The 12854-nt window shown below is 33.0% G+C and overlaps 1 protein-coding gene and 2 long non-coding RNA genes across 4 annotated transcripts in view; 2 read left to right on the plus strand and 1 right to left on the minus strand.

The window, feature by feature from the left end:
• The window catches only part of LOC139907255 (uncharacterized), a 177257-nt gene that overhangs the window by 28787 nt on the left and 135616 nt on the right, over positions 1-12854 (plus strand). The gene's annotated exons all lie outside the window — the stretch shown is intronic.
• LOC121129157 (uncharacterized) overlaps positions 1-12854 on the minus strand; it is a 259086-nt gene that overhangs the window by 10122 nt on the left and 236110 nt on the right. For both annotated transcript variants that reach the window (XM_071893539.1, XM_040724837.2), the window contains exon 12: positions 11500-11754. In XM_071893539.1, coding sequence (XP_071749640.1) covers positions 11500-11754 — 255 coding nt within the window. The remainder of the gene's footprint in view (positions 1-11499; positions 11755-12854) is intronic.
• Positions 1-12854, plus strand: part of LOC139907256 (uncharacterized) — a 31680-nt gene that overhangs the window by 1263 nt on the left and 17563 nt on the right. The gene's annotated exons all lie outside the window — the stretch shown is intronic.

Consider the following 12854-nt stretch of genomic DNA (forward strand, 5'->3'; position numbering starts at 1 on the left):
CTGTAAATTTTCAGTTAAATATTGTTAATTATTAAAATTGAAGTATTTTTCTTGTGTGACTAAAGACAACTCTAAAACAATTTGTAATATGTTTAAATATTACATTGAGCTATATTTTATATTTGTTAAATATGTTCTCCTTCGCAAGCAATAACAGCCTCAACACGCCGGCAAACAGATTGGCAGCTCTTAACGATGCAGGCCGTGTCCACGCCGTACTATGCTGTCATGATGACAGCTCAGAGCAAATTTCAATTTGTATGAGAGTTGTGGAAGACATTCTTCTCCAAGACGGTTCAAACTGCAAAGTCCAGGGGTTTGAGGTCATGGAGGTAGGCCAGAAGTCAGTTTTATATTGTTACTGCAGAAGTTTGGCTTCTTCTTGGATGTATGGGGCTTTAATGGACTTCTTGATATTGTAAGGTGTCAGGGCGGAGATACCTACGATCTCTGCAGCCTTCTCGACACTAACTCCGGTGGGGAGGAGATCCACATTTTTACACTTAGAGACATGGGCCTAAAGTAAAACTTGCTTCCACAATGAAGCCTCGTAGTTACAAATAATGTAAAAAAATCATAATTGAATGCTATATCAAGGGTTCTGGGTAACCACTCTGTATATCCGGATTTTTCATGTATCCGAAGTTTATAAAAACCCCAATTTTAGGATACTTATGTAAATATGTAATTCTGAAACTTCCCATTTCGAGGCATCCAGTGTTTGGTTAGAAACTTTTTTTGAGAGATAATCAATGGTTTTTAGCTTATTTTTTGGCAAAAGTGTTTTTGAGGGGGAACTTATAATATGTGTCCGTTTTGATTGAAAAACAATTTAAAATGCTCAAACATAACAAAAATGATGGAATTGCATTTGTATCAATAATAAATGAAAAATCCTCATAGGAATTCTTCCTTTTCATGAATTCCCATCAAGATGATACCAAAAAAGGGGGGAAGTTGACTCTATGCGGATTCTGTACTACTTCATGTTTCATCTATCAGTGGCGTCTGCAAGATTATATATATTTAGAAATTCAGATATTTTTTGCTCTGCTACATAATTTCCCCGAATGAATAAAAAAATTACAAGTAAAAAACAAAAATCATTCCTTAATTTGCTCCCCCCCAGCCAACCCCTGGCGGACGCCCCTGTCTAGGCAAAGTATTTTATCAATTAAAAAGAGAGAACGTTTACTATACACTTATTTTTATTATTTCTGAACTTCTTATATGCGCATTGGACTGTATGACTTAAAAAAATATTTTCTGTGTATGTCGTAGCATGTTACACAAATGTATATTCAGTTGTCTTGTGATCTCAGCATGTTGGTCATCCATCTTGAGAGCCAAAACAATCTAATTTTGTAAGAGTAAAGAATATTTCTTAATAAAAATTTAAAAAAATCTGAATTATGCCGTATATTTGGGTGTCAAAATGGGATTTACAAGCAAAAGGAAACCTTCACTAATTATCGAAATCGATTCCTTTAAAGTCTAATTTACTCATTACTTATATTCATATATATTTTTCTCTAAATATCTAATTTCCTTGTCAATAATAGCTTACTAAAATAAAATTTCGAGTATTTTTTTCTTTGACTCTTGGGAATAAAAGTTGGGGTATGAATTTAATGCATTTTGTGGTTCGTGTGAGCTTTGTTGTTGTAAACAGAGTTTGTTTTATTTTCTAAAGCTGTTATCACTATCATTTCATTCTTGAGGATATAACATCTAAGTATAACCACGAGTGTTTGTGCTCATTAAGGACGGAGAGTAACGCTGAGGACTCAGAGAAGAATTGAAGATCGTCAACAAAGTAATTCCTATCTATGCATATTCAATGACCATGCTTAATACGGAGTTGGGCTTGGTGTCCTTTCCTTTTTCTTACAGCTGCGTAATGTCATGACAGCTAAGCTGCTTTCCTCTCAAACGTTCTTCAAATTGTCCAGGGGTTGAATCTAAATATTTCCAGGTTTTTTATACATACTGAAAGTGCTAACAATTTAGAACCCTATGTGATGTACAATGTAAATATGTATTTTCCTTTTTTGAAAAACACTCAATTTTTGAGTGAAGCAGCTGATCCAATCTACTCCATTGGAGAGGCAGTGCTATTTCATATGACTTGACAGCCACTGATTAACTTGGAAAAATAATATAGCTGAGTATATTTAATTTTCATGAGTTTTATCTGGTCTGTGTAAATCTATGTAAAACATATTGTTTGCTCGTTTGTTCGTTCGTCCTACTTTTTTCTCAATTAAACTCCAACTTGAAACTTTTCTGGAGGATAAATAGGCCTATTTTAAATTATTAATTTGAAAAAAAACTTGAAGTTCAATTTTTTTAACTAGCTTTTGACCCTAAGGCTTTACATATCCAAACAATAAAATAAATTAAGGGAAAAAGAAGAAAATATTTATCCCTTGAGATGTTAAATATAACTTTTCTCGGCAAACACTCTTACAAACAAACTATATTTTGAATTATTTATACGCGTATATTTTATTAAAAATAACTGTCATCATTTTTTCATAATTCTCATAGTCAGAGCCAAGAGGACACATCTGGTGAATACTATAGGGGGATGACTTAAAAATGAGGAAATTTTAAAAACTGTTTTCAATTAAACATATTTCCATTTTGTAGGATTTTTATGTCAAACTTTCCAAGGCAAAATTGGTAAAAAAAAGTTCAAAAATCTTCTACACTTTTTATAAAATATGTCTCCCTCCACATGAATGATGGCTTCAATACGGGGACGAATAGAAGCACATATGGCCATGATTAAGTCCGATGATCAGTTGCTCCACTCCTCCGTGATCACGGCCTTTAGTGCATTCAAATTCGAGTGAGAAATCTTGTTTGTCTTGCCCTCCAAGACACCCCAAACAGTGAAGTCCAGGGGGTTCATGTCGCATGAGGACGAAGGCCGGAAGTCTGGCTTCGAGAAGGGAGCCTTGTTCTTACTTCAGAAATGCTTCACCTTCTTGGACGTGTGTCCTGGGCGCCGTCTTGGGTAAATACATTGTTGTCCCTGGGGAACGGGCTCTTCAACCATCGCAATATATGGTACCTGAGGACCATGTAGTAGACGTCCGAATTATCTTTCTCGTTGGCCTTCAAGAAGTATGGAGGCATCTTGCTGACGTTGGACGCCACTACGCTGAGGACCATGACCTGAGATGAATGTTTGGTCATGAAGGCTCCCTCGACTTGAGCTCTTGATTTAGTCAAGAAGGAATCATTTCTCCTGTTCAAAGTAGCGTCTGCAGTGGAAATCTTATTGTCGGAGATCGCACACCCTCTGCCATTTTGCTTGTTGCTCACACATTTTTGATTGAAAAAAAACCAAAACAAACATTAAATTATAGCTTTGTGTCTGTTCTTTTGAATGGCGCCAAGTACAAAATTGTCAGACTTTTAGAAGTTAGGTTAGACGGCCTCGAAGAGGATTCTAATTTTTGAGTACTCACCCTGTACATAATTACATTATAAATTCATGTTTTGGCATAACAAATGAGTCAAATAATGCTTGAATTATAATTTCTTCCCTTAATAGTTATTATTTAAGAGCCCCAACATTGTTAAAAATAAGTCTTGTTGTTTTTGTATTTCTGGTACTGGTAGTATGTAGAAGAAACTGGGGACAGTTGCGACACATGACATACATTTTTTTCTCGACATGGAAAAAATAATCCCTGAATGACGATATTTTTAATACCAGCAGTAATACCCAGCATTGCCCGGATTTTTTAGACGTCAGTGAACAGACAAATTGTGCCCCAAAAATCCTCACTGTTACTCATCGTTTTTCATAAACAGACTCCCACATAGCTACTCATTACAGACAGTATAGATTTTCTCACCTCAAAAATGAAACAATCAAAATAATAGTATGACGTTAGGAATGATGAGCCAGGGAGTACTTTAGTCTCTATAGTGCTACCTTAGCTACTCACGCTTGATGCTACATGCAAAACGCTTGGAATATTTCATTAGTATGTCTACATTGATGTTTAGTAGATCAAAAATATGTATATGATATACATCAAGGGCCACTATATCCAGTTCTCCCTGTACACAGGGTCGATGCTAAATGCAAAACTCCTGGGATATTTCATTAATATGACTACATTGTTAGTTTTTAGTTCAAAAATATGAGTATGATATATTTTCAAACATCCATACATTATTTTTGGATCGCTGGATGGCTCTTAAGTTGAATCAATGCTACGTTTTAAACATTTTTTAAACACAATTGACAAGGTTTTGGTGTTTTTTTTTTTGCAAGAAAAGATTTTTCACTCAATTCAGTCAAATTTTGTCAACTCACTCATGACTTAAATTGTATCTCATCGTTACATAATGAAATGCCCTAATTCCCTTAACGTAACATATTTCTAGATTGAATGAAGGGAGAGTTGATATTTTTATAAATATTGAATACTCACGAGTGAAACCTTGTTTTATTAATTCAAATACAAAATAATAATTCATTACTTTTTTAAAGAGTACTGGTTGATTTTTTAAACCAACTTGCTTAAACAAAAAGCTACAGACTGTCATATCGCCTTGCGGATATTTTGTTAGTTGTCTCATGCCCTATTGAATAAATAACAAAGGAGTAATTTTGATTGATTCATTTGTTATGAGGCATCCAATTTTATCAAAAGGCAAAACTTGCTCATTGAAGATAAATTTTATATATTTTAATACTCAGTACAAAAGGGTTAGTTGTCACAAAATTTCGTCGTGCATTTCTTCTTCATTATTTTATATAGAATTTATTCACGCTTCACGGCATGGCATGTATGTTTATTACTGCTAGGGTAGGGATTTGGAGAGGGATGGAAGAGTAAATCTACTGATATGATCTATGATATACTTGTAAATTTGATTATATCTTAATCTGTTGTAGTACACTGAAATAATAATTAATCATCTTGAAAGATTTACGCAGTTACTTATTCATCAGAAAATATTATTGAGTTTAATTTTCTTACTCAAATTTGATATTTTGTAACTGTTGTAGGTAGCACTGGTTAGAGAGACAGTTGTAACTGTGACCAGAGAATTGATCGCAAGAAAATTGTCCGCTATTTTACTAAATTTATGTACTCATATACTTATCTAAAGATGGGTCTGATCCATTGTTGATTTATTTATATATACCGAGCGGTCCAGTAAAATCTGACCACATTGAATTTTAAACTTCAAAAGGATATAACTTATTAATTAAAAATATAATTTCAACAAAATTAATACTGTCAATAAATGTTTGTCTGAGCTCTCTTAATAATTTATGTATGTGCCCATAGTCATGGCGTTGCAGTGCTGGCTGACAATTGCTTTGAGGGCCTCGGACACTACATACCTTTCCTTTGACATGCACTCAAAAGGTTTGGCATCAGGGCTGTAGGAGGTGCCATAAGTGTCAAAAAAGAGTGCAAAAGACTCATTCTAAAGAGTTTTACAACGGGGGAGATGTTTTTTTCCCGTGGCTTCTGCATCCCCACAAGACTCCTTCCTCCCACTTTTTGATTTCTTTTTGGACAATCTGGTGTGAAACCCTGAGATCTTTTGTATGGGTCCTTATGGATTTGAGGTTAGTGATGCGCCGCGAGCCGAATTGCGCTGCATGAGTATTTTCATGTTTCTATAAAAATACTCGAGGAATTACGAGCTATACTCGTTACTCGTTTGAATACTCATTATTCATCTGAATACTCGTTACTCACTCGAATACTTTATGTTCCCTAAAAAACTTGTAACTCAAAAAATCATATTTTTAATGAGTTATTGAAAAAATGAATATTTTTTTAATATCCTTGATTGGAATCATGGCTGCTTTCGATGAAAAATTCCTTTTTGAGGCCACTGCATTTTATTTTTTTTAAGAGATATAATACATAAACTATAAATCCCAATATTTTTATCCTTCTTAGATCTAGTAAAAAAATTATAAACAATGCTTTTTTTACACTTTTCTATTTTCTAACTGGATATAATATGGGTAGATGGAGCGGAATGATTTCCATAATTTGAATTAAAACCTAGTATAACTGGTATAAGATATGCAAGGTTGACACTTTCCCAATCTTGTGGCTCAGTTAGAGGTTCGAAAAGGTAAACAGGACTGTTAGAGTCACACAGGTCACCAAATTCACCATAAGATTCCTCATCATTAAAATTCTTAATGCCCAATTAAATTATGGTTATCAAATACGAATACATATAAAAATTTTAAACAATAACTTTATATAATGATGTAACTATTATTTAAAAGAAAATATAATAAACTGTGTAATTCCAAGCAATGTCGAATACTCCCGCTAGACTTAAAACATTCAAACAGACATTACTTTTAAAACGAACTGGCATTAAAAGTACACATTTCGCAAGAGTCAACATTGTTTTACCTCTGGGAAAACATCAATTCTCAATTTAACAGACAAAGGAAGTCAGCCTAGGAAGATTTACATGTTATAATGGGTACGAAAAGGAAAAAAAAAAAAAAAATACCAAACTTTTGGGAGTTCCGAGCTTTTAACGGTTTACGAGGTTACGAGTTCTGATTAATACTCAGGTTTTTGTATCTTTTTTTATTTACTTAATAAAACTCAACTAAAAATTTACGATTTTTGTTCGTGGCACAACACTACTTGAGGGGATTGGCCTGGGCTGTTTTCTTTAACTCCTCCGACTCCAGTTTGGACTATTTGATAGAGCCCTTCATCTTCTGTAACGTTTAGGACTTGCTGACGATGTAGACAGTTGCTTGGAGTGTGCGAATGGAAATTCGTCCATCACGTTCAAGTGTCATTTTCTCTGCTTGTGTGTAAGCTGGAGAACTCAAGTTTGTTTGTTTTTGTAACTAATCGTTTATGCTTGAATATATCGAAATATGAATGGATTTCAATCCCTCAACCTTCATTAATTATTGAATTAATAATTATTTAGATTTCAATGGACCACCCGGTAAATATATACAATTTATTCACAAGCAGTAACATCCAAGGGGTACTCTGCTAGTAATATTTAATTAACCATATCTGCCTCTAGGTATACATTATATAGTAGTTACATACATAAAAGTGACTTCCTTTATTTATTTTTAATTAATTAAATCTTAAAAGCCTTTGAATGAATCTACCAAGAGTTACTTAATTCCAGAAATTAAGGATCTCTTATATCATTTTCCTCACATTTATCTCATAAAGTTATACTTAGGGAAGTCATTCATACACTATAAAAAGTGATAATCACGCATATGCTTTAGTAATTGTTTAGTAGGAATGAAAAAAAGAGTAAAATGAGCACTCGGCGGAGGGCAAAACCTCTGCCTCAAATCAAACTGAGTACTGTATCTTGATTGTTCCAATATTATGGTCGATTATGTATTTTTTACGTTGTGTTTACACCTTGATCTCTCAAAATGTAATGGCCTCGTATTGTGACCATATAGAGGGTTAAATATTGTTGGTTTCAATTTCCTACTCTTTTTCATTTACTGCTTGATCTGCTCTTGTTAATCCAAAATGATCGAAATAAATTGTTGTTACAGCTTTGCTTTCCCTCGTCCAAAAATTATTTAAAAAAATTGTTTCAGTTGTTGTTACTTGCTGCTGAAAAAGGTGAAAATTACCTCACATATTTAACTTCTTCCATAGCCATGTCTCCACGTTCGGAGATCAGTGTGGCGGATGCAGTCAAGCTACTTGGTGGCTTGACCCAGCCAAATGTTGCTATTGAACTTTGGTCAGTTTAAGGTCTGTTAGAGATGGCGAGCAGCTCACAAGCAAGGAAAGAGCCATTCAGACAATACAATTCTAGGTCGCCTTTTTCAATCTTCCCAATTGCCAAGCAAGTCATCTCATAGAGTCTTGGGAAAAGACAATAATCCACGAGAAAACTGTCTGCTAGGTTGACTGCAAAGAGTTACTTAAAAGACTGTGAGAAAATACTTGGATAAATCTGTTTGTGCTAAGGACTACAAGCAGGCTTCCAAGCCCCTGTTGACAGACCAAATAAAGAAAAAGATGTTTTCCTCTGCTGAAGACAAGCTGGGATTGAGTCTGGATCACTGTGAACGTATTTCTGGTCAGATGAAAGCTTCTTTCAAATCATAGGCTCAAAAAATTCGCAAAACGATCGTGTATAGGCCAAGAAAAATGATGATGTTCCGTACGTGCCAATTGCTCTGGGAGGGAGTGATCTTCATTTAGTGGACTGCAAGAAAAAGATTGATAGTGTCTAATATCAGACCAAGATTCTTGAGAAGTTTTCTCTTCCTGCCATGACTCGTTCGAGCTCCAGGGGAATAATTCTGAGCTGAAAAAGTTTCCATTGCCTTCTGAGGCTATCTTCATCCATCTCATGTTTCAAAATCTACTCAAATGTGATGTTCTGAGCATCTACTTTGCTTTTGCAAGATAGACCGATAGCTTGTGAACAGTCCGGGCTTGAATCCAATCGAAAATCTGTGGGGCATCATCAAGGATAAGTGTAACAGTCTGCCCCATTGCACATCATAGGAGAAGCTAATAAAACAGGTAAGATCTGTATGGTAAACTTTGGATTCTAGAGTCCTGAAAAGTCTTGCCCAGGAGGATGAAGGGAAAGTCATCAAGAAGAAAGGAGTATACATGGGTTCATGTGCCGCCTTTCCACCCTTTGTTGACAATGAAATACACTGGTTTTTCCAATCTGACTATCTTTAATTGGCACCCTCTATAATCTTTGTACCAAGTTTGATCAAAATCGATCTGCAACTTTTGCCGTAAATCTGGTGAGTAACAAACCAGTTAATAGAGACAAGAACATTACTTCCGTTTAACTGCTTTGGTGAAGGTAAAAAAGAAAGTTATTGAATCGAGGAACATTTATGTAAAACATGAGTATTTAATTGCCTTTTTTTAATTTTCAAAAATATTTCCCCTTCACAATTAAGAGGAAAATGTAAATGCATTCATATTCCCATTATTAGTTGATCGATGATTAAAATACAAAGTAGAGTAGAAGCTTTAAATCAACTTGGATAATTATTATTTTACAAAAAAACAACAACAACTAAAGCTGGCAAGTATTTCTACAAACAAAACGCTCATAAAATGCTTATCAAGTATAACTTAATGGATGATTATAAAACTGGAAGATATTTAATGTACACATGAATTGAAGCCATTTCATGGTAATTGCCACAAATGATATGGTTATCATAGGAAAGGACATACCTATTGAAAATGTCTGAAATTTCAAAGCAATAGAAAACACAGATTTTAATTTAAAAAAATTACTAAGACATTGCATGATTTTAGAAGGATCTGCGCACATAGGAAGCACTACTGACGAATCATTTTTATATTTTTTGGATCCAGCAATATTTTGAGCATTTGTGTAATAATTGTTTTTATTAGTTATCCTTCTGTTACACTCTCTGACAGCTTGAGTCATTATTCAAATTTGGGAAATACGAAAAGTCATATACGAAAATTTAATCATCGTTTCTGAAAAACTATATGATAATTCCAAATATGGTTTAGTATTTCATGTGGTACAATCTAATTATGATGAAAAACAGTGCTAAGGCAATAATATCATTGTTTTTTTTTAAATTTTAAAGTTCTTAGATTAGACATGGGTTTTTTATTACTTCAAGGAAAAAAGGAGTTTATGTATTCCAAAGATAAGTTACTGATCTTTAGTTAAAGTATATGCTTTTAACAGCAACAGGATTTTTATAATTTTTCTGAAACAAGGTTTATTCGATGTTGAATTGATAACATACAATGTCGTTCCTTCCAAATAATAATTATGATTTCAGAACTATGCCCGTGCTCAACAAAAAATAAAGTTTGAGTTCGAAAAATAGACGAGGCGAACACTATTAGAGTAATATTATAACTTATAGTGGGCAAAAATATACAAATTGTCAGTTGATATAAATATCTAGGAGTTTCAGAATTATGTAACATAATGACATAGAACATTGTATAGGATGTAATTATATGAATTAATTTTACTAAAAGTAAAAGGATTTTTTACACTATTATATATGAGGTGAATTTCGTCGAAGAGTTAAAAGTATGATTTTTCATTTTTTTTTTATAACATCACTATTAATGTGTCCCTCTATATCCAGGTTTCTTTTGCGATTAAATTTTTAGCTTTATTCTAGTAGCTATCTATGTATAATTTGTCAGTTAATGAGTGATGACATGAGAATGTTAACGTCACTATAATTTTGAATATGTCTCTTTTATATCCTTTACTTAGTGGACAAGGCATGAGGGGATGCTCAGAAAATTATCATTATGAATGGCGGTACAAAGGAATATCTTGTGAACAATTCCAAATATAAATAAAAATGATCTGGTTTGAGGTAACTTTTTTTTCACGGAGGATTTTTTCTTGTATATAATAAAATTGGGACATTTAATTTTTGTCCCTATATGTGAGCATTGAATAATATATTCATATGTAGTTTATCTTTACTTCCCCTCTTGAAGGAATATAGTAAAAAATGACGTCGGGTCTTTTTCCTTATTTCAACCAATCTCACCTTTTATATTCCACTCATGTGGGAATGTAAATTATACATAATTATTACAGGTCTCTAGAAATCCATGAGGCTAGATACTGTATCTATAAGTTACAAGAACAAGTAGACGAACATTGTATATAAAGACAGTTAAATATGGAAATTTCATCATTGTTATGAATTGAAAACATGTTTTTCTTCTTGCTTAGAAGTAGTATCAGTACTCTCTGCAGGATAGACTTTATTTTCTACAACAAATGACTTTTTTTTTAGAAAAGAAATATAAAATTCTTTTTTTCCTCGATTTAATTGTTTTTTTTTTTACTTCAATAACCTTTTTTTTTTTTTAATAAAGGAAAATTGATTTTTTTGTCTTAATGATATTTTCTTTCGAAAAAAACAACCCATAAATATATATTTTTTTTTTGGGTGCTATTTTTTTCTCCATCGAAGTGATTTTTTAAAAATTCTCCATTTTCACCTTTATAGTCCCCAAACTAGCTAACGCATATTTATCGAGATATTACAAAGATAGATGTATTGAATTTAGTTACTATAGTATATTTATCATTTTTCGGAGAATTGTCTACTTCACGGTCATTTTGTTGGAATAATACTGAGTTAAACCTTATCACAATGTCATAACGTGGGCATGGTGTGTTTTTTCAAATATCAGCAACTCGCTTCTACACTATTGTTTGTTGCATATGTTCGTGAAGAGTAAGTACTCTTACATATGTTTGATCAAGTTTTAATGGACTTTTGATCATATTGTACTTAAAATTGAAACTTTTGAGATGCAATGATATTCTCTCTCGATATGTCTCCAAACAATTTTTTGACATTAATGGATAAATATAAGAGATTTGTTTGACTTGTATCACGTGATACTTTGTACAAATTTTTCCCATGGCTAGAAAATAATAGAGATTAAGGGATCTTTCTCTACTTACTATAGGGTATCATTAATTGCTGATGTATGAGGTGACTTGGTTTTTGTTTTTGAGAGGAATGAATTATGGAGGAAGCGACGATAGATGGCCGATGATTATATTTGGAGTGAGTCATGGGACAGTCCTGGTATTGATTATTACTGAAAGACGAATTGTTGACTATATGATGATGATTCAGGGCTGCTCCTCCTGCGTTCATTAGTTGTTTATGTCGGTGATGTTGAGGATGTGAGGAACAGGGATCCATTTTATTCCCTATAATTCAAACAAAAATAAACGATGAATAAAAAAATCAAGGGAATGCTATTTGTAGGCTAACTGAGTCTGCAATTCAGGGCCTTACCTCACTAACATAAATAATAGTATCATAGTTTGGAAAAAAGCAATAACTACGAACTGATATTAGGCCTTCCCTTCCCGTTTCTTTTTTGGGGAAAGGTTTCGAGATTTATGAAGAAAAACAAATGGGTAGAATGATAGAAAAATATAGCATTGAGACTAAGGACGATTCAACGTTATCAATAGAGCCATAATAATGACTGAATACATTCATTCGTGTGTAAAATAATTATGGGAAACTGCTTATTTTAGAGGGAAAATATTATTTGCTTTTTGTTATTTACTGTTCCTCTCAACTTATAACCAATAAGGAGATGAAAATATCTTCATCGACAAAAGTGTTTCAGGTGCGGTGGAAGAGGAGGCTCAAGTCTATGTATTTATGAAGATATATTGTTTCCTTTCACAGTGTAAGTAGAATAAATCAAATCCCGTCAAAATCATGTGGTAGCTCCCTGAGGAATGAAATTCCTCTTCTAAATTATAAGCTACAGGGAATTTCCTTTCAAATCTAAGAATACGAAAAAATTTTTTAGATGCTTTAAAATTAATCCCCCCCCCTTTATTGTTATTTATCAATATTGTGATCCGATCTTATTGGTAATTCTTTTTTTTTTTTTTACATTTATCAAAATTACTCCAGAGATTGCAATTGTAATGTCTTCTTCATTTTTGTGAATTATGCGTCAAAGTTACATAAATACTCCTATTTTACTGAAGATTTTGATTCTTTTGAAAAGAAAATAATAGTTCTTCCTTAATTTAAAAATAAAAACGAAAAAAAAATATCATTTAAATAATTAGGCTAGATCATTAGTTGAATCGAGTTTATAGTACTTTAAAAGATACATTCTTGCTGTTATCAAGGTATTGTTTAATTTATTATCCTCTCAAATAATAAATATTTAAAAGTATGCCTTTTTTTCATTTCCTTCATGGAATCCATGACGGTCGATTAGATCAGTCTGAAATTTAGTAAGTAGACGTAAAAAGTAACCAAGCACATTGGTATAATT

This window comes from Lepeophtheirus salmonis, chromosome 14 (genome assembly GCF_016086655.4).
Source record: "Lepeophtheirus salmonis chromosome 14, UVic_Lsal_1.4, whole genome shotgun sequence".
NCBI lineage: Eukaryota > Metazoa > Arthropoda > Copepoda > Siphonostomatoida > Caligidae > Lepeophtheirus > Lepeophtheirus salmonis.